The sequence below is a fragment of the Equus przewalskii genome, chromosome 18, assembly GCF_037783145.1.
Source record: "Equus przewalskii isolate Varuska chromosome 18, EquPr2, whole genome shotgun sequence".
Classification (NCBI taxonomy): domain Eukaryota; kingdom Metazoa; phylum Chordata; class Mammalia; order Perissodactyla; family Equidae; genus Equus; species Equus przewalskii.
Window position 1 is genome coordinate 61541170 of NC_091848.1, and position 22678 is coordinate 61563847.

A 22678-nucleotide genomic window follows, 5' to 3' on the forward strand; every position below is an offset into this window, starting at 1 on the left:
TATTCCACTCCTGGGTATTTATCCAAAGAACAGGAAAACACTAATTCGAAAAGATATGTACACTCCTGTGTTCACTGTGGCGTTATTTACAATAGCCAAGATACAGAAACAACGTAAGTGTCCATCGATGGATGAATGGATAAAGATGTGGTATACAGACGTATACACACACATAAGCACACAATGGAATACTACTCAGCCATGAAAAAGAGTGAAATCTTGCCATTTGCAACAACATTGGTGAACCTCGAGGATATCATGCTAAGTGAAATAAGTCAGACAGAGAAAGACAAATGTCACACAGTGTCACTCATTTGCAGAATCTAAAAAACAAACAAAACAAAATTAAACTCATAGATACAGAGAACTTGGTGGTCACCAGAGGAAGGGGGTTGGGGGGTGGGCGAAAGCGGTGAAGAGGGTCAGTTGCAGGGTGACAGATGGTGACTAGACTTACGGGGATAACCACTTTGTAGTGAATACAGATGTCAAATTATAATGTTGTACACCTGAAACTTACATTTAAAATAAAGAGAAAGCTGATTGAGCCACTCCACCATGCTCGGTCATTCTTAGTACATTAATGCTTTCTCATTTAGAATCAGACTTGTTTGCTCTTTTTCAAGACCAGGAGACCAGGACATTACAAGGCTATGTTGACAAAAACAAAACAAAACCATGACCAACAATCCATCACTGTGCTAACAGGTGCAAGCAAAAGAGAAGTAGATTAATGTTTTTAATCATCCTAAAATATGAGCTTTTTAATCATTCAAAGCTGTAAGCCTCTTGGCCCAGAATAAAGGCCAGAACTGATCTACAGAATCTGGAGTATAAACGAACATTTAGTGCAGGCATCAATCTAAGTTTTGCTTATAGAAACTTTTCTAGCGTTGCCTCTGCATTCTAAATTCAGGCACTATAGCTAACCTACTTTGGGCTTTAAGCATCAGTGTGAAGGCACGTGTACTTCTTAGTAAGCCATTATCATTAGCCTGCTTGTACGAAAAGCTACTTTACTTGGAATCCTGCCTGGCCTTCACTGCCCTTCACAGCAAGATTCTCCTCCACTTCAAACTCCTGGAGTACATCGGTTTGCCTCTGGACTCCTAACCAAACCACCTTTCCTACTATAAGCATGTGAAATATTTAGTCTAGTAATGAGGATAATTTAGGATTAAAATGCCCTCTCTTCAAAATGGTACCCAAATTTGACAAATTTACCTTTTACAACACTAAAAATTCTATATTGAAAATTGAGTTAGCAGCCAAAATAAGAATACTGTCAAAGAACAAAGGAGTGAAAGTAAAAACAAACACTCCTGATAATACATGATTCCATAAAACTTCAGCTCAAATAATAAAAATAACCTTAAAAAATAATCTCTCTTGCTGTGATTTCTTATATAAAAAGGACAGCAAGTTTCAGTAACAGAGTTTAAACCACAACTCTAAACACACAGTATGTTATCTCCTGAATATATGGTTGATAACATATTTGTACCAATGCCTCAACAACCGGATTCACAGTCCTTGTAGAAGCTTTTGTAATCTACTCCCACAGGCAATGCTCTCAAATGAAGATATAAATTAGCAATCTTCAGACTGGGATTTGCCTGCCCTGGGGAGACGAACAACATTCTCAGGGATGAGCCAGCTCACATGGTTCTAGAAGATTAATTTTCAGGTCCTCAACTTCCTAAGGAGAACAGCTCTGGTCAGGTGGTCAGGGATCTCCTTTCACAACGGCCTGTCCCCAACTTTACAAACGAGGAGCAAGCTCCCCCCGTCCAGAATCTTAGCACAGCATTCGTGCTGGGTGTGGAAACCACCAACGCACCAGACAAGGCAGGTCAGCACGTCAGTGCCGAGCTGGGAAAGGAATGAGTCAGACAACTGGAGACAATGGCTTTTGCGACAGACGGTTTCCAATGCCTTGCCATCCACAAAATCAAAACTAGACCCAAAGAGTGCGCACCTAGTGACCATTACAGTTACACTTGATGAAAGATATCTATGTGATTTGTGTGTAAGTCGGGAGCTTAAAGAACTCGTGAAACTCCCACAGCACAATTCCCACCGTTTCCATCTTCTCATCTATGTGAACAACAGCACCTGTATTTATAAAAACAAAACCATCACACAGGCCAAAAAAGCCCAGACAGAACTGATGCTGAACCCTGTCTCTTGGAGCCATAACCAATATTCATCTAGGGAAACCTAATAATTAAAAAAAGTCTCATCGTCTCACTAAGAAAATAATTTACGACGAATGTCAACTCATTACCTTTAACAAATATTTATAAAAATGCACATTACATTTCATCGTTTTTGTACTACTAACAATAGTAACGATAACTCACTTCCAAAGAACTTTTCAAATCTTTTAACTTACATTGTCCAATACCATATCGATTTGCCACAGATGGCTGTGAGCTTGAACGTGGCTGGTCCAAACCGAAATGTGCTATAAGTGTAAAATACCAATTTTGAAAACTTTGTAATAAAAATACCTCATTAATAATTTTTATTTTGGTTACATGTTGAAATAATACTTTGGATGTATGGGGTTATAATGTATTATTAAAATTAATTTCACCTCTTTCCATTTTTCTTGAGACTACTCAAAAATTTTAAAGTATATATGTACTTCACATTATATTTGTATTGGACAGAACTGCCTTAGAATCTTATGGTCCATTGACACAAAAAATGATTTTAAACGTCTATGTTTTTGTTGCATAGAAGTATGACAAGGATATCAACACAGGACTCTCAAGTAAAAACGTAACAATAAAATTAGAAAATCTTTGCCATTGGCTTAATAAAATTCAAATTATCTGACAGATTTGTGTTCACAAAATGTTGTAGTTTTGTTCCCAATATCTGTTAAAATTAAGTAGCTGAAAAAAAAACATTGTTTACACTGTTTTCCTCAGCTAAAACGTCCACTCTTCTCCACACTGTCCTAGCCTCCAGCCTGCAAACTCAGTGTCACATTTCTCCCCACACACATCAAGAGTACTTGCAGCACTGCCAACTGCTGCGGGAAAGCACGCTACCTGGGTCCGCACACTGCAGCAGGGCGATCGACTTGCCCCCGGGAGCAGCACACAGATCCAGAACCTTCTCCCCATCCCTCAACTCCAGAGCCAGCACTGGGAGGAGAGAGGCCGCATTCAGGAGATAGTATTTTTTTAGGTTTCCAACTTGGTGTCTTTCTGAAGGCATCCTGCCCGCAGTTGTGCTAAGGTAACACTTCATGGATTTAGGACAGTGGGGTAAAGATCCTTGGAAGACGGTGCGATAGCCCCTCAAACGTAAAGCCTCTTCCAGGTTGAAAGGATAATTGAATCGGTTTAGAAGGACAGCATACTGCCAGCAGCAGGGCGATGTTAGTATGTCCCTAGAAACAGAAACAGAACAAATATTATTATCACTCCCACTGACGCAACTCTGCAACTTAGTGGAGTGAATGTGGTCCTCATTTTCCACTTCACTCTCCTGTAACCTGCAGGGCAAGGGTCATACTGCTGACTCCTTTTGCCTTAGCTCCAATGCAGCTCAACTTAGCACTGTGATGATCCTGTCTTTAAAAGTTTGGTATTTTCGAGTGAGGTCAGCATCATGGTGGAGTAAACTTTCCCAGTAATCCTCCCCCTCCAACATACAATGAAAAAACATTCTTACTCCAACAGAACACATACAAACACAACACAAAAAACATCGAAGAGACCCATGCAGCCATACCAGTGGGCAGAGTGGCTGGAGCCCCCCTTGGAGGAGGTGGAATGGGGTAAGACAAAACTTTGCCACCCCCCAAAGCCTGCGATCCAGGACTGCCAGAGGCCTCCGAGAGGGAAGGAATGGGGGAGGGGATGTTCATTTGCGGGAACAACAAGCATCCTGGAGGGCCCTCACAGCCTAGAGGGAAGCCCTCTATGGGGGCGAGAGCTTTCATGAGGGGTGACCTTATCAAGCCAACACCCCAGGAGAGCAGAGGAAGAAAACTCCTAGAGCACACAGGAGAAAGCACCCCTCCCCCCACCTGCCCACCAGGCTCCACCGTGCTGAAGGCACAGGGCTGATAACACGTGGCTCTCCACCCCTAAGAAGTGGCGATACGCAGTAACTGCAACCAAATAACACCAGGGTGCATAAAAAGAGCCACCAACATTACATCAAATCTCCAGACCAGAGAGAAAATGACGATTACCCAGGATTCAGTCCTGAGGACACAGAAATATGTGATCTAAGTGACAATGAATTCAAAATAGCAATCATCAAAAAACTCAATGAGGTAAAAGAGAATGTAAAGAAACAATTCAACGAGTTCAGGAGCTACTTCACAAAAGAGATTGAAACTATAAAGAAGAATCAATCAGAAATATTGGAGATGAAAGTCACAATGGAAGAGAGAAAACAAAATATGGATTCCCTGAATGCTGGTGTGAACATTATAGAGGAGTGAATCAGCATAATTGAACACAGACATGTTGAAATGCTCCAGACAGAGGAGAGAGAACTAAGACTAAAAACAAATGAAGAAAGTCTCTGAGAACTATCTGACTCAATGAGGAAATACAACATAAGAATTATAGGTATTCAAGAAGGAGATGAGAAGGAGAATGCAGCAGAAAGTGTGTTCAAAGTAATAACAGCAGAGAACTTCCAAAACGTGGGGAAGGAGATGGAAATCCATGTGAAAGAGGTTTCCAGATCTCCTAGATACGTCAGTGTAAAAAACACCTACTGCAAGGCATATAATAGTAAAACTAGCAAAAAAGAATGACAAAGAAAGTATACTAAGGGCAGCAAGGCAGAAAAAAATAACCTACAAAGGAACCCCTATCAGGCTTTCAGTGGATTTCTCTGCAGAAACCTTACAGGCTAGGAGAGAATGGAATGACATATTCAAATCCTTGAAAGACAAAAATTTTCAGCCAAGAGTGCTTTATCCAGCAAAAATATCCCTCAGATACAATGGAGAAATAAAAACTTTCCCAGATAGACAAAAGCTAAGGGACTTCATAGCCACGAGATGACCCAACAAGAGATCCTCAAGAAGGCCCTCATACCTGGGGGGAAAAAAACAGGGAGAAAGGAGTTACAAAGCACGGAGTAAGGAGATAAATTGGAAGACAATCAGATTGGGATAGCAAATAACTATAGCATTAAAGACAAAGAGAATGAAAACACCAACAATAAAGATAATCTGGTCATTTTAACCACAAACTCACAATACAAGATAGAATACGATGTGAGAAAAACAACTTAGGAGGGGAAGAGGAAAGGGACTGAATCGGTTTAGATTAAGGAAACAAGAGGCCATCAGAAAATGGACTATCTTATACATGATATTCTGAATGCAAACCTCATGGTAACCACTAAACAAAAAAGCAAAACAGAGATACAATAAATAAGAAGAAAATAAAGAAATATATCATAAAAAAAGTACATAATTCAATGGGTAGAGCAAAACACATGGGACGAGAAACAAAGGATGCAGGAGAACTGGAAACGAAGAGATAAAATGGCAGTGTTAAGCCCTCATATATTGATAACCTCCCTAAACATAAATGGATTGAATTCTCCAATAAAAAAACACAGAGTGGCAAGATAGATTAAAGAACAAGACCCAACAAAATGCTGCCTTCAGGAAACACATCTCAGCTCCAATGACAAACACAGGCTCAGCATGAAAGGGTGGAAGATGATACTCCAAGCTAATGGGAAACAAAAGAAAGCAGATGCTGCGGTACTTACGTCAGACAAAGCAAACTTCAAGATAAGACAGGTAAAGAAAGACAAAGAGAGGCAGTATATAATGACCAAAGGGACATTCCATCAAGAAGAAATAACACTCATAAATATCTATGCACCCAACACAGGAGTACCAAAATTCATAAAGCAACCATTAATAAACCTAAAAGAAGACATTAATAATAACACAATAATAGTGGGGGACCTTAACACCCCACTCACATCAATGGATAGATCATCCAGACAGAAAAGCAACAAGGAAACAGTGGAATTAAATGAAAAGCTAAACCAGTTGGACTTAATAGACATATACAGAACACTCCACCAAAAAACAGCAGAATACACATTCTTCTCAAGTGTACATGGAACATTCTCAAGGATAGACCATATGCTGGGAAACAAGGCAAGCCTCAATAAATTTAAGAAAATTGAAATAATAACAAGCATCTTTTCTGATCACAATGCTATAAAGCTAGAAATTACGAGAAAAAAGCTGAGAAAGGGACAAAGATGTGGAGACTAAACAACATGCTATTGAACAAGTAACGGATCCTTGAAAAGATTAAAGGAGAAATCAAAAATTATCTGGAGACAAATGAAATTGAAAACATAGTATACCAACTCATATGGGATGCAGCAAAAGCCATATTAAGAAGGAAATTCATTGCAATACAGGATCACCTTAACAAACAAGAAAAATTCCAAGTGAGCAACCTCAAATTCCACCTAACGGAATTAGAAAAAGAATAAACAAAGCCCAAAGTCAGCAGAAGGAGAGATATAATAAAAATCAAAGCAGAAATAAATGTTATTGCAACGAAAAAGGAAGTAGAAAGGATCAAAGAAACAAAAAGCTGGTTCTTTGAGAAGATAAATAAAATTGACAAACCCCTAGCAAGACTTAGAAAGAAAAAAAGAGAAAAGTTCAGATAAATAAAATTAGAAACGAAAGAGGAGGAATAACAACGGATACCATAGAAATAAAATGGATTATAAGAGAATACTATGAAAAACTATATGCCAACAGAATGGATAATCTAGAGGAAATGGATAAATTATTACGCTCTTACAACCTCCCAAAGTTGAATCAATAGGAAACAGACAATCTGAATAGACCAAGCACAAGGAAAGAAATTGAAACAGTAATCAAAAGCATACCAAAGAATAAAAGCTCAGGATCAGACAGCTGCCCTGGGGAATCCTACCAAACTTTCAGAGAGGACTTAATACCTATCTGCTCAAGCTATTCCAAAAAATTAGGGAAGATGGAACACTTCCTAACACATTTTACAAAGCCAACATCACTCTGATACCAAAGCCTGACAAGGACAACACAAAAAAGGAAAACTGCAGGCCAATATCGCTGATGAACATAGATGCAAAAATCCTCAACAAAATTTTGGCAACCCAAATACAGCAACCACATCAAAAGGATCATACATCATGATCAAGTGGGATTCATACCAGGGACACAGGGATGGTTCAACATCTGCAAATCAGTCAGTGTGATACACCACGCCAACAAACTGAGGAATAAAAACCACATGCTCATCTGAATAGATGCTGAGAAAGCATTTGACAAGATCCAACAGCCATTTATGATAAAAACTCTTAACAAAATGGGGATAGAAGGAAATCACCTCAACATAATAAAGGCCATATATGACAAACCCACAGCCAACATCACGCTCAATGGGCAAAACCTGAAGGCCATACCTCTGCGAACAGGAATAAGATAAGGATGCCTACTATCACCACTCTTATTCAACATAGCACTGGAGGTTTTGGCCAGAGCAATTAGGCAAGAGAAAGAACAAAAGGAGTCCAAATAGGGAGTGAAGAAGTGAAACTCTCGCTGTTTGCAGATGAGATGATCTTATATATAGAAAACCCTAAAGAATCCATCAGAAAACTAACAGAAATAATTAACAACTACAGTAAAGTTGTGGGGTACAAAATCAACTTACAGAAATCAGCTGCATTTCCATGTTCTAATAACGAACTTACAGAAAGAGAACTCAAGAATACAATTACATTTGCAACCACGACTAAAAGAATAAAGTACCTAGGAATAAATTTAACCAAGGAGGTGAAGGACTTATACAATGAAAACTACAAGACATTACTGAAAGAAACTGATAATGACATAAAGAGATGGAAAGAGATCCCATGCACGTGGACTGGAAGAATAAACATAGTTAAAATGTCCATACTAGCCAAAGCAATCTACAGATTCAATGCAATCCCTATCAGAATCCCAATGACACTCTTCACGGAAATAGAACAAAGAATCCTAAAATTCATATGGGGCAACCAAAGACTCCAAATTGCAAAAGCGATACTGAGAAAAAAGAACTAAGTTGGAAATATCACAATCCCTGATTTCAAAATATACTACAAAGCCATAGTGGTCAAAACGGCATGGTACTGGTAGAAAAACAGGCACACAGATCAATGGAACAGAACTGAAAGCCCGGAAATAAAACTGCACATCTACGGACAGCTAATCTTCGACAAAGGTGCCAAGAACAGACAATGGAGAAAAGACAGTTTCTTCAATAAATGTTGTTGGGAAAAGTGGACCACCACATGCAAAAGAATGAAGATAGACCATTATCTCACGCCATACACACAAATAAACTCAAAATGGATCAAGGACTTTAAAATAAGTCCTGAAACCATAAAACTCCTGGAAGATAATATAGGTAGTAAACTCTTTGACATAGAACTTAAAAGGATCTTTTTGAATACATGTCTTCTCAGACAAGGGAAACAAAAGAAAAAATAAACAAGTAGGAATTCATCAGACTAAAGAGCTTCTGCAAGGCAAAAGAAACTAGGATCAAAACAAAAAGACAACCCACCAGTTAGGAGAAAATATTTGCAAATCATATTAATATATAAGGAATTCATACAACTGAACAATAAAAAAACCAAACAGCCTGATCAAAAAACGGGTAGAGGATATGAACAGACATTTTTCCAAAGAAGATATACAGATGCCAATAAACAAAGGAAAAGATGGTCAACATCACTAATCATCAGGAAATGCACATCAAAACTACACTAAGATACCACCTTACACCTGTTAAAATGGCTATAACCACTAAGACTAAAAATAACAAATGTTGGAGAGGGTGTGGAAAAAAGGGAATCCTCATACACTGCTGGTGGGAATGCAAATGGGTGCAGCCAACTATGGAAAATGTATGGAGATTCCTCAAAGAACTAAAAATAGAACTACCATATGACCCAGCTATCCCACTACTGGGTATCTACCCAAACTGCTTGAAATCAACGATCCAAGGTAACATACGTACCCCTATGTTCGTTGCAGCACTATTCACAATACGCAAGACTTGGAAACGATGCAAGTGCCTGTCAACCGATGAGTGGATAAAGAAGATGTGGTATATATGTAAAATGGAATACTACTCAGCTATACAAACAGACAAATTCATCCCATTTGCAACAACATGGATGAATCTGGAGGGAATTATGCTAAGCGAACTAAGCCAGACTGAGAAATACAAACACCAGATGATTTCACTCATATGTGGAATATGAACACACACGTAGACAAAGAAAACAGTTCAGTGTTTACCATGGGAAGTGGGTTGGGGGTGGGCAAAGGGGGTGAGGGGGAGCACTTACGTGGTGACAGACAAGAAATAACACCCAAATGAAATTTCACGTTGATGTAAACTATTACGAACCCCCCCCCCCAAAAAAAACTATCAGGCTTTATGGCTCAATTTCAGTTACAATATTGAAAATTAATACACTTTTAAAAAACAAAAGTAAAACAATTAAAAAGTTTGATATTTTGTTCACTGTAGGTCTTTTCTTTTGTATAAGTTTTGGCCATTAAAATATTATTTATCTTGATCAGTGAGTTTCAGGGGCCCCTTAAAGTCTGCACTGGAGAGCATGCTTCATTTGCCTCAGGTAAGCCCCTCCCTTCAGAATATCTGGCCAAAGAAAATGGCCTGTATTTGCATACCTCTAAATCCATCAAAACAGATTTTAGTCTATTAGTCTTTGCACAGTGTTTTTCTCAGAGATGAATTTACAACTTGGAACCCGAGACTATTAATACTGGAGTTTTGGAAAAGCACTGCCACTGAAGGGGTTTAAAGGAAAGAGTGTGGAAGCTCTCCTCTGAGGAATATGGAAGGACGGAAAGCTAACAACTGTGAACCTACAGTTAGGTTGAGTGAGCCTACTGAGGTCGTCAGCGGCTCAGACATGAAGCCAAGAGTGGTTTAAGAATCACAGAAGGGCCTTCCTAATTTTTTATTTGGTCCAACAGTTAGATCTCTTGACAATCACAAGCTCACATCAACTGACAGATGATAGAGCAGGAAATATTTAACTTATTCACCAGCTGACCTTTCTGGCTGAGTTATTTGGGAGCCTCATTAACCACAGTCAATTATGTAAATTCCAGATGCTACCCACCCTGGAGTTGCCTGTGTGAGGAATGCTGGATCAAAACATGATACCTGCGAGCCCAAGGGTGCCAAGTGAATTCCAGCTGAGGGCTCACATGTAACATCGCTTTCTCCTGTCGTTTCCTTCTCCTGTGATGGTGCATCTCAGGAGCCCAAGGTATCTGCTTCAGCTCTTCTGAAGGATGACAACCTCTTAGTTTAAGAAGGTACTCTGAAACGTTCCTGTGCCTCAAGTGTCTGTAAAAGACTGCTGGGCCTACCCTGGAGTTTCTGATTCAGTAGGTCTGAGGTGGGGCCTGAGAATTTGCATTTCTAGAAAGTTCTCCACCGATACTGATGCTGTGGGTCCTATGACTACACTTTGGGGACCACAGCACTAAAAGAGACCCCAAAAGGAAATGTGTGAATGCCACTGTTGTGAATCTTACGTCCGTCCATCCCATTCTTACCCTCCAAACTGGATGAAAATCTATCCTGGGTTTTGAGTCACATACTAACAGAGAAATAGTGGTCAGAAACATAACCCAATTAACACAGGCTGGAGTGGCTTGGCCTGCATCGTGTCCACCCATTAGCTAACAAATAGTAGGTCACTTTCAACCAGTTAATATCTGACAGGGCAAATCTCCATTCCTTTTTTTTTTTTTTTCAGAACTTACAAAGCTATTTCAGAACATCTATTCTTTCAGATGAACTTGAGAATCAGTTGGTCAGTTAAAAATAATTTATAAAATACTTGTGTAAATAGATTGTAACCCTGACTAGGGTTGTAGTAAATGCACTAAACTGGGGAGAACTAACATCTGTACTGTATTCAGTCTTCCCAACCCTGACCACCATGCGTCTCTCCACTCATCCACATTTCCTTTCAGAGCCCTTAGCAAAGGTTCTTCATTCTACTTATTTCCTTCTAACCTTATCATACAAAAGGACTGTTAGTTTACGAACACCACTGATTGTTGTGTTTACCCAATGTGTCAAAACTGGAAGGATGAGGAATTAGAGGCACCCTGAGGAAGGAAGTTCCAGGCAGAGGTTGAGGAGGGGCAGGGCACATGGGGACTCAGGTCTGCTGTGCCTCATAGCAGGAGACTACGGGGTCAAGTACAACACGCCAAAGTTTAAATCCTATCTTGTAAGTGATGGGAAGGCACTGAAAGACTGCAGGGAGAGAGCCTCATTAGACTTAAAACATGCACTCATGGTAGAACGAGGCAGGAATCTTCAGAAACTAGTCTCTCTCACCCTTTAACAACTAGAAAACATAAAGCCTTGCTTAGAACAGATTAATTTTCTGATCCCTCCTAACCTACACCCAGACCCACTGAACCACATGAATTTCCTGGAACAAGTTTTCTTCAGCGTTCACCAGTCTCTGCATGAACTGCCTCTCTCCTCTCCTCTCCTCTCCCACCCACCTGTCTCCCACTGACTCTCCCCGCTCTGCTCAGGGGGCGGTTTAGGCTTCATCTCCCAGGGAAGCCTTTCTCCTATCACCCAATGCCCGGTCCTCCTCATTCCAACAATATTAACAGTAATCACTAGTGATTGGATGTTTACTATCCTCATTTAACCATCACAACGACCGTGAAGGGCAGCTATTACCCCCATTCTAGAGGTTATGGAACAGGCTTTCAGAGACTTGGCAACTCAGCCAAGGTCTCGTCGCTACTAAGCAGAAGTACCTGATTCAAGATTCAGCCGGCTTTAGAGTCCAAAAGGAGTGTGAGACCTGGCACTGAGCACTGGCGGTGTACAACCCAGAGCAGCAGTTTCCACCCCAACCCTCCCCTGGTGCCAGGGGCCTGGGCTCCCAGAAGGAGGCCTACTGTCTCTAACAAAGACTCTAACAAAGAGAACAGCTGACATACTCTGCCCTGAGGACCAGCTGCAACAGAACCACCTCAATGCAGGGACTGCTGAGGCTGCTCAGGTGGGTGCTTCCCAGTCCTAAGGAGGCAAAGCTGTGGAGTCATGTGGGTCTCAGCTCCCCCTGCACCCACACACCAGGGACCCCCCTCCCCCCAACACAGACACAACCTCCAGTGCTTGCACTGGTAGGATGATGCCCTGGGGCTGGCAGGACAGTGGCCACTCAGGTCCAAAGCTCTGACGAATGGGCAAGCAGCCCAGCAGACAGTAGAGGGAGTGTACATTAGAAGACTCGAGAAGACGCTGGTCAGGGGCCACACTGATGATGATTTTGATGTTAACTTAAAATGTGCCAGAGGGTACAGTTTTTTCAAAATGGTGTCAGTGGATGTACTACCAAAACATCAGGCGTCGCTGACCTTGCAGGGTCCCCGTTCTCCTGATGCTGGTGTACTTGAACTTCCCGACCTCAGAGACCAGTGAGTAGAGCAGCTGCAGGCCCCTCCTTACGAAATCCACTGTTTCTGGTCCTCTCTTACCTAGGGTCTATTTTCCGATATAATTTTATCCTAATACACTTTTGTGCTCAAGCGTCTTTATTACCTCATCATACTTCTCCACCCCACAAATGCATGTGTGCATACACTAAATTTGTTTTCACCATGGCCCTAAATCTCTTAAAGTGTTAAAATGGTAACTTCTAGATTGTTATCAATAAAATTATTAGTACAAAATTGGTCAAAGTACCATTACAGATTTGGTAGATATAAAAAGGAAAAATTGATAGGAAATGGATCTCTTAATGAGCTTTTTTCCATATATCCAGGGATATTACCTGTGCTATAATGAGTCAGGATTGAACATCAATTTTGTTCCTATTTTATGTTTTTATAAGGGCTAAGAAGAACCTTCACTTAAATAAATGGGTGAGAATCAAACACATTTTGTTATAGCAATGTCTCCCTTTTTTAAAATTTTCTTCTGAGCTATATGCCCAAGTCACTTAATGATCTATCTTCAAAATTACTCTAAATGATCTGTTAGCTGACAACTCAAGGGGAGTTCCTCTACTTTTGCTGAAAACAAACCTCGGAAACCCTCTGACCTGTCACAGAATCTGTTAGTTGCTGGTCGTCTACTTTCTAGACCCTCATGGTGCTGTTCCCACAGTCTCCCCTGAAAGAACGCAGAGGGTCTGCAGGGTGAAAGTACACCCTCCGGTAAGTGGAAACAGACAGTCACAGAAGGGCAGGCTGGGAGGAGGAAGCGGCCCTCAGGCACAGGGAGAACAGGAATTTTCTGGAAGCACATGGCCCGAAACTGAGCAGCTAGAAACCAACTGCTGCAGCTTGCCTGTGCCCGCACATCCCCTGAAAAAGCGCACCATATACTATTTGGACAATGTTTGTTCCTTGATATGATTCTTTTCAACTTTCCTGTGATTCCGTTCTTTTCTCTTACTATTCTAGTATCCATTCTACCATCCAATCCAATGATGAGGATGAAAAATCACTTTACCTAGACATTGCTAAGGACAATTGGTATAACCCTGAACATTACAAAACCAACTGAATTTTCAGGATCAAAAACCCAGAAATCCCTTTTTTTTATCGCTACTGTCATCCACTATAGGCACTCCCTCAATCACTGTGAATGTCCAGTTTAAAGACACAGAATCGATCAATCCATGGAAGTGCTCCAAAGGATGTTTTCCAGCCATTCTACTTGACTCTTCAGAGATTCGAGTGGTGGGCTATGGCCTCCTGCTCTCTCCTGGCCTGCTTCCTGCTGGTCTCTCACCAGGTGATCTGTGTCCACACCTGTCACCCACAGTGCCTCCGATGGAGTCCTGAGGAAAGGTCTGTGGAGACGACAAAGGCTGAGCACCGCCCAGGGCCTCCAGAGCCTGCGGCAGCACATGGCTGCGGAAGGGTCAAGGCCCAGGCCGCAAACCAAGATGCTGCAAGCTTTCTACCCTCTGACTGTAAAGGGGCCGAAGCTACCACTTCACTGAGATTTGCACAAATTAAGGTTAAAACGTGTATAAAGCCACATAAGCAACAAAATCGGAATCTAGACACTAGTTTATGTCTGCCCTCCCCAACCCCACCCCACTCCACCCCTTCACAGATGCTGGGAATGCAATCTTGTGATAAAAATATCTTTTCCCCCTGTAGTGGACTATGGTGAACTCTGAGTTAGCGAGGAGACTGTCCGAATAAAAAATATCCACAGACGGCCAGACTCAACTGGGGCTTCTTTTTTTTCTTTCCACAAAGTGCACACAAAATTTCCAAAGTTCATAAAGATTTCCAACTAATCCTCCATTCATACATTTGAGGACAGAATATATAGAATCCATCTTTGTATCCCCAGTGCTTAGCCCAGTGCCTAGCAGATAAACACCACCTAAAGTGTGAATAAGCAGATGACTTGCCCAAGTCTTAAGGTACTGGTTCTTCAAGATCCTCCCTTGTCAGGGAAGAGACAAGCAATTTAGTAAATGATGAGGATACAATCATGAAAGAATTACAACAGCTGTTATAAAAAAAATGCAATGGAAACACACAGTGCAGAACTAACTTTGCCAAGAGTATCTGGGGAAGCATGATGAAGAACTGGTTAATATCACTAACAGTAATAAAATACTGCTAACGTGTATCGAGGCTTTACTACTTGTCCAACAATATTCCAAGCACTTTGAATATACATAATTTCCTTTTATCTTCCCAAATAATTCTTTGAAATGGATACTATTTCCTCTCTACAGAGAGGGATAGTGAGGCACTCATCTAGGTCATACACTACAAGACGCAGAACAGATCCGAACCCACTCTGTCACGACTTACAGAGGGAGCAGCAAAGGGTCATTCCTCCAGAGGGAACAGCACATACCATCCGAAACGGAGGAAGGAGCCTGTCTAGGTGTGATACTGCAGACGGTGGGGAGCAAGGGAGGCCTTCCCTCCAGGACACACAGAACATGGCAGCACAGCAGAGTGGCTAAGACAGACTCCCCAGGCTCCCCCAAGTGAGCCAGGCATCACTGGGCAAGTTACTTCACCTCTGTATGCCTCAGCCTTCCTACCTATAAAATGGAAGTATATCTCCTCAGAGGGCTGTGCAGAGGATTATGTTGTTATTTGTAGGGTCATTAGAACATTGCCTGGCATATAGTGCCATAAGAGCAGTAGATAAAAATAAGCAAACAAATACATACTAAAGGTGGGAGACTGTTGCACTACGCCAGGTAAGACATGGTGCAGGCCTAAGTAGTCACAGTGGCGATAAAAAGGAGATCCACGCTAAGAAACCTGTCAGGCAGCAGCCACAGCACTTGGAGGGCATAGATTGTGATGGGGGCAGGGCAGTGGTGTGTACAAGTACACAGTTAGGGAGTCCCCAGGAACACCCTCACTTCTGACACCAACTGTAAGTCTGGAGTCCCCAAGACCACTCTCAGGTTTGGTTAGAGGCTGGGAGGACACACAGGACTCACTGCCAACTCGTGGTCATGGTTACAGTTTATTATACAGACGCTCGGAGAGGAGTGCAGGAACATCCAAGACGTGAAGCGTCAGACAAGGGTAACGTCTCCCTGCAGCCATGTGTGACAACACGCACAGGAGCACTGCCAACCACAGAGGACCACCAGAGCCTTGGTGGCTAGACTTTAGTGGGGCTCAGTCACACAAGTGGCTGCCCACTCGGCTGATCTGTATCTCCAGACCCTCCAGAGATGGAGGCCGAGCTGGTCCTGCGGCTCACAGCCCCCACCATAAATTACATGGCTAGACCTTCCCGGGGGGCCCAAGCCCCCAGGTAAACAGACACTCTCAGGCAGGACACTCCAAGAGCTGAGAGCAGACACCAGACTTGTTTTTGAGTAAGGTTCCTTCTTTAGCGCAAAAGCAGTGAAGGTGTGAAGAAGCAGCACCAGACCGATGGGGTGCCTTCAACTGAGACAAAGCAGCAAATGGCAACACAGGTTTGGAAGAAAAAATACTATGCTTTTGAGTGTGCCTGGTATGGAGCTGAGTGAAGGTTCCAGAAAACACCCACGGGACTGAAGCCTGGGAAGGCCCGCACAGCCTGAGAGGAGAGCACAGTGAGGGAGGCTGTCACCCCAGGAGCCGGCGCACCTGCGGGAGAGCGCACAGGCAAGGCCGGGACAGGTTAAATCCAACTTTAAAGGGGTGCTCAGAGGGTGACGCACAAGAAAGGTGATTATGAAACAACTAAAATAAATACCAACCCTTCCCCACTACTGTGAGAAACTAAAATTATGGAGTAAATTACTTCCCAGGTAGGACAAACTACACTTACTTTCCCTGGAAGTAGACTCCGCAAGCACGAAGTCTTGCAAATAAACAGTTAAAAACCAAAAACACTTCTGTTCTCATTTCTCCACGCCATCTTCCATGCACAGACTACTTTCTATGCTGAGAAAGCCTCTACTGTGCCCATGGCAAATTTACCACGTTTATGCAAAACTTAACCACGAAAACACAACAAAAGGTAGATGAAGCAGAATGCACAGCTAATTAAATGGACTTGAGGTTCACTGCTCATTTTGTTTGGGGTCAAATAATTCATAAATCTGTCTGAGTACATTAAATACAAGAATAACTCATTACAGGGTATGAGCAGCCAGACCACTACAAAATCTGGAGACAATATACCTCTTGAAATCTCTCTTTTTAATCATCTATGTGTGCCTAACACCACCTAGGTATGAGAGGCACTGGAAGAGGGTCAGCAGTGGAGTCCTCGAACCAGAGAGCCCAGGCCCGGATCCCTGCGGGCCTGCTCGCTCATCCAGGGAGCCCGGGCTAGTCACTTCACCTGTGCTGTCTCCTCAAGTGAACCCATCACACTTCACTAGTCACTGATTCTTCTTTCCTCTGTGATAGAAGTCACCCACTTTAAACTCCAGTTTAAACCACCACTCTAAACTACATTTTCATATTACAGTATTTACAAGTTCTAAAACAGCTTAACTTGTCCCAAAATTATCTCAGAACCACCTCAGACTTTATCGTTATTTGTAAAGACTTAACTGTTTTTTTAAATGATGCTTACAGTTGTCCTTCGTAAAGGAGAAACTCTTCCTGAGCTGACCCAAAAGAAGACGAACAAGATGGTTATCTGAGCAGTCCCCGATACGTCTGCAGCCAGTAGCTTCCCCCCGAGGGAAACGTGGGGTTTGCCCCAAACTTCCGCGTCCTACCTCAGCCTCAACGCCCGCGCCTTTGCCAAGGCGGCCCCCGGGAGTCCCCAGGACCTGGCTCCCGGGCGTGCTGGTGCCTCAGGGCTGCTGATCAGCCATCCTGCGGGCCGCTCGGGAAGCCGCGGTCGCGGTCGCCCCGCCCTGCTGCGCGCACCCGCTGCAGGACCCCACGGGCCGCCGGGCTCCGAGCGGTCTCCGGGGCACGACCCAGAGCCACATCCCGGGAAGGCCGACTCAGCACGCGCACACCAGGCTCCGCTCCCTGATGCCTGCGCCTTAAGGCCTACACCGTTCTCTGCAAAGCATCTGCACACGTGAGTGTGCACGTGTTCAACGCCCAGCAGCCCCGACACCGGGAAGAAACGCGGGGACCAAGCGCAGGGCTCTAGCCGGGATGGAGACGTGCTGGCTTCAGGGCGGTGCGCTATCTTCCGAATTTCAGGAACCTCAGAAGTCTCCTTCTAGACTTCCGCACTACAGCGTCACTTTGTCAGACGGGCGCGTCCCTGTTTCGGAGACGAAGCAGCCTCCAAGGCGAGGCCGGCGGCGGCTCCGGCACCGGGTCTCCCCCTCCAGCGGCTCCGTCCCGTCCTCCCTCCCGCCCACAGCGCCCCGGCCGCGTGCTGTCCCCCGGAGCCCGGGGCGGCCCCACTGACCTGACCGCGGCCCAGGCGTCGCCGAGCTCGCTGGAGTACTGGGCGTCGAAGTGGTCCAGCACGACTCCGCACACCCGCCGGGCCAGCCTGCGCTCCGGCGCCGCGGTCAGCTGCGGGACAGGGGCACGGCGGTCACACCCGGCACGCGGACGCCAGCTCACGCCGGCGGCAAGCCACCGAGACCGGACGCCCCGCAGCAGGCACTTCGCGACGGGCGCCTCCGCGAAGCGAGCGGGCCGCGGCTCCCACTTGGAAGAAGAGGGCGCGTCCGCGGGAGCAGGGGCGGGGGGACCCTGCGGCGCCCACAGGGAGCGGTCAGGGACGAGCCCGCGGCGCCCAAGGGGAGCCGGGTGACACCCTGGGCCCGGCGACAAGCACACGCAGCCTGTATCCTTGCGACTCTCCGTCAGCGTACAACTCCTCCACGCCCGCTTATCCGGAGGTAAACTCCGCCACGTCCCGCGGACGCCGCCCCCGCCCTCATCCGGGCCATCCGGGTCCCCGCGCCCTCGTCCGGGTCCCCGCGCCTCCGGGACGCGCGCCGGCTCCCGGCCCCGCCGGGCTGAGGGCGGGTCTCGGGGTGAACCGCGTCCCCGGGCCGGCTGTGCAGCCGCAGATCCCCGACCACCAGCCCCTCCCGCCGCCGTGACAGCGCACGAAGGCCGGCCCGCTCTGGGCGTCCTCGGCCCGGCCCTCACCCGGGTCAAAACCATCCCGCTAGGACACGCCAGACGCCAGCTCCACGCTGCCCGGCAACGAAAGATCCAGGAAGCAAAACAGCTAGGCTTCCGGGTTCCGCCGGAATCCGCTCTCATCCCTCACGTTTCCGGTTCCACACCTCGCGGGACAGTGCTTTGCCTGTGTTATCAAAATCTTGCCAAAAAGGCCTAGGTCCCGCGAGAGGCACGAGGGAAGTTTTTTCTGCGGGCGGCTGGAGGAGGCGGTGCCTACTCCCGGGGCGAGGGCGGAACCTGTGGGCCGGGAGCCGGGCCCTTGGTTGGGGTGCGGCGGTGGGCGGAGCCCTGGGGCGGGGCCTTGGCCGGGGTGGGGGGCGGGGGGCGGAGCCCTTCGGTGGGGGCAGGGCCCGAGCCGCTGAGGGGTAGGGACCGTGGGCGGAGACCCCGGGTGGGGGCGGGGCTCTCGTTTTGGGCGGGGCGGGGGGCGGTGTTGTGGGCGGGGCATGGGCGGGGAGAGGGCGGAGCTCTATTTCAGGGCGGGGCGGAGCCGGGGGCGGGGAGAGGGCGGAGCTCTGTTTCGGGGCGGAGCCGGGGCGGGGCGGAGCCGGGGCGGGGAGAGGGCGGAGCTCTGTCTCGGGGCGGAGCCGGGGCGGGGCGGGGAGAGGGCGGAGCTCTGTCTCGGGGCGGAGCCGGGGCGGGGTGGAGCCGGGGGCGGGGCCTGAGCGGCCGGGCCCTGGAAGCCGCGCAGCGCGCTTGCGCGCCTGGCTGCGCGTGTGCGGGGCTCAGGCAGGGCAGGGGCGTTCTTGTCGCTCTTAGGTTTTGTTGTATGATCATTTTTTCAAAATGTTGTCAGAGGCGAAACTATTAATCTATCAAATCTGATGACCCGCCGTTACCCGGATATTCAGAACTCAGGATGAAAGGATGCATATGATGAAAAGGAAATTGTCACGCGTTTCCTAAAATGGCCCATTGGCATAATTTTTCTTTTAATGGGAAGAGTTAAATGACTAAATCGATTGAATGACGCAAGTAAAGCCCTTAGCACAGAGACCAGGAAACAGTGAAGGCCAAACTTCAGCTGTGCTGAGTACGATTCCGCTGTCGCGACCTTCTGGTCATCGTCGTCAGGCCCTCAGACCGATGAGGCCGCAGCGCCGCGTGCGCCCCGCAGTGCCGGGTTCCCGCCGGAGCCGTGACCTGTGTGTGTGTTAGTGCTGCTCTGAGTGCCCCCGTGTAACTGCAATCAGCAGATTATCAGAAAATCGGGGTAATGTGGTACCTAACGTTTAACGAGCATCGTCAATTTGAGACCCTTGATGCTCAAAGTATCAGTACAGGTGTATACTATAGGTGCAAATCTTAAGACCGTGAAAAGATACATGTCATTGCCACTAATGTTATTTGAAGCTTAATATATTTATTTAAAGAAGTTCCCCAATAATCTAAAACTGAATTTAGATTTGGTGCAAAAGAAAATTTAGTAGTAAGGAGTGAAATGATTAAATGTGTGCGGTTTATTGGATGTGTAGGAAAAAGTCATTAGTCTACCTTTCAGTCTCTACTTAGAGATTTTATATAATTTATTTTTACTGTGCTTATTATAGAATGTTGCATTTAATGAATTAATGTGACATTATATTTGCAATGTAGACATATAAAAGATTTTTAAGCAGGTAGTAGAAATCGTGTATACTTTATTTCTTTTAAAGAAAGTGGACGTATGCTTGGAAAGAGGTTGTGGTAGTTCTATTGTATTGTTTTGTGACTCAGTGTATTTCTGTTCTCTCATTTTAAATAAACTGATGCTTATTGAAGAAAATTATTTTAAAAAGCCTATGATGGGGCCAGCCCCGTGGCCAAGTGGTTGAGTTCGTGTGCTCCATTTTGCCGGCCCAGAGTTTGGATCCTGGGTGCAGACATGGCACCGCTCATCAGGCCATGTTGAGGTGGCGTCCCATGTGCCACAACTAGAAAGACCACAACTAAAATATACAACTATATACTGGGGGGATTTGGGGAGAAAAAGCAGAAAAAAAAACAAAAGATTGGCAACAGTTGTTAGCTCAGGTGCCAATCTTAGAAAAAAAAGGCTATGAGAATGAAAGTGAAGCGTAATGCCACTAAAGATAATCACTATTAAGATTTTGGTGTCTTTCTCTAATTTTATACATTTTCAGGGTTGATCGAAAGCATTTATATATATATAAAGGTTGATCAAAAGTTTTCATAAGCATTTTCTTATATTAAAAATTCATATACATCACTCCTGGAAGTTACACAGTGTTCGAAGGTGTGGAGGTTATCATACTTACTAGCTAGCTCCTTATTCTTGATAAATATTTTTGCTCATGAATCTTTCCATGTCTGTTAATCTTACAATTTTTTATTACATCCTTAGTTTGGGTAAGTTTTTAAATCTTCTTAGTTATTATAGTCCTTTTGTAAATTGCCTGCTCATGTCCACTTATCTATAGATGTCTTGGTGCTATTTTTATTCATATTTATATTAGAAATGTTAACCATAGCACATTTTCAAATACTTTCCCAGTTTTTCTTACAACCATTTGACTTTAAGTGTGAAAATACTTTATATTTTTATGCAGTCAAGTTTGTAATCGATTCCATTGCTTTCAGGCTTGGAAATTTCTTCCCATAGAAGAGATCTACTTCGGCTTCTTTCTCGCCCCTTTTTTTTTTTTGTTTAACCTTTACTATTTAACCCATTAATCTCTCTAGAATAAGTGTTAGTGTATCATGAGGTAGTTCATGGATTTGCCTACCCCACACCAAATAGCTGCTGAAGAATAAACAAAGCTGCACACTGAGTTCTGAGAAGAGGAGCTGTTAGCAGCACAGTTGTTTTAAACCACTGCAGACATGAGAAATTGAGCTGACACAAATGCCAGAAGTTGTATTAGTTTTTTATTATTATGGTGTTAAAGAATGAAGCAGCTTAATAAGGAGCAGGGAAAGGATTTTTAAATACATGACAATTTTATTGTGAAGTCATTTGATCTAACAAGTGTTTCAGAATAAGTACACTTTATAGACTATCTCCAATACTATGTTTATGAATTTTCATACTTAGATAAAACATCTCTCAAAACCTTCCTGTTCACATAGAGTTTTATGTGTCAAAAAGGTAAAGGAAGGCTTTATAGTTAAACCATCTGTTACCGAACCTGAAGTGAGTTCGCTCACCTGTTGCGCAGCAAGCCAATTTCTGACACCGGGGGTGGTGGAAGAAAGTAGGAATTTTATTTTTGCACAGCGCTGAGCAAGGAGAGAGGGTAGCTAACGCTGAAATCCCAAACTCCCTGAAAAGCTAAAAGGAAGGGTTTTAATTTGGGGTTTTAGGGAGGGGAGGGGGAGCATATGGCCTTGCTGGTTGGAGCTTTCCCACCAGCCTGTCTTTGGCCTTAAGACACTTACAGAGGGGAGGGAGCTTGTGACCTTGCTGGTCAGCAGCTTTCCCACCAGCCCGTATCTCTTTGCGGGAGGAGATAGTCCAGGTGCTTGTCCTTGACGGTGTTTGTCTCCATGGAGGATAGTGGATTCTGGAGCCAGGAAACCAGGGAGTCAGCAGGGAATGAGTGTTTTGGTTTTAACCCCATATATGCTGAGTTTAATGTGGGGAAACTGATATCAGGGTTGATATCACATTGACATCAAGAGAACGTTAGCACAAGAGTGCAACAGAGGAACCTGCCTTCACAGCCGGGAAGGACGCGCGGTTCCAGGCAGTCCTGGGCTCTCACGTGAGTGAGAAGCTGGCTAGCCAAGGCTCAGTGTGTTGTTTTAAAGATTAAATTAAATAAAAATACAAGTTACTATATTTACTTCCCAGTCCCGGTGTCTGCTGGAGGTTGCATACATACTGGTGGCCTAAAACATTTTTTTAGGGGAGTATCTGAACATGCATGTAATTATCATGGGCTGAAACTTGTCCCCCTCAAAATTTGTGTCTTGAAGCCCTAACCCCCAGTACCTCAGAACGTGACTGTATTTGGGAAAAGGGCCTTT

General features: G+C 44.7%; 1 protein-coding gene across 15 annotated transcripts in view; it reads right to left on the bottom strand.

Annotated features, from left to right (window-relative positions):
* Positions 1 to 19004, bottom strand: part of NSUN3 (NOP2/Sun RNA methyltransferase 3) — a 59275-nt gene extending 40271 nt beyond the window's left edge. For 11 of the 15 annotated variants that reach the window (XR_011529258.1, XR_011529250.1, XR_011529251.1 and 8 more), the window contains exons 1-4: positions 18674 to 18929; positions 17976 to 18085; positions 3063 to 3406; positions 2396 to 2467 (exon numbers count right to left, since the gene is read on the bottom strand). Coding sequence is in view for 3 of the 15 variants with exons in the window: in XM_070582935.1 (XP_070439036.1) it covers positions 2396 to 2467; positions 3063 to 3406; positions 17976 to 18085; positions 18674 to 18790 (643 nt within the window). In the remaining 12 variants the exon portion in view is untranslated. Of the gene's footprint in view, positions 1 to 2395; positions 2468 to 3062; positions 3407 to 17975; positions 18086 to 18673 lie in introns of all 15 variants that reach the window. The other 4 variants (XR_011529259.1, XR_011529260.1, XM_070582934.1 and 1 more) reach the window with 2 other exon arrangements.
* Between the last annotated feature and the right edge of the window lie 3674 nt (positions 19005 to 22678).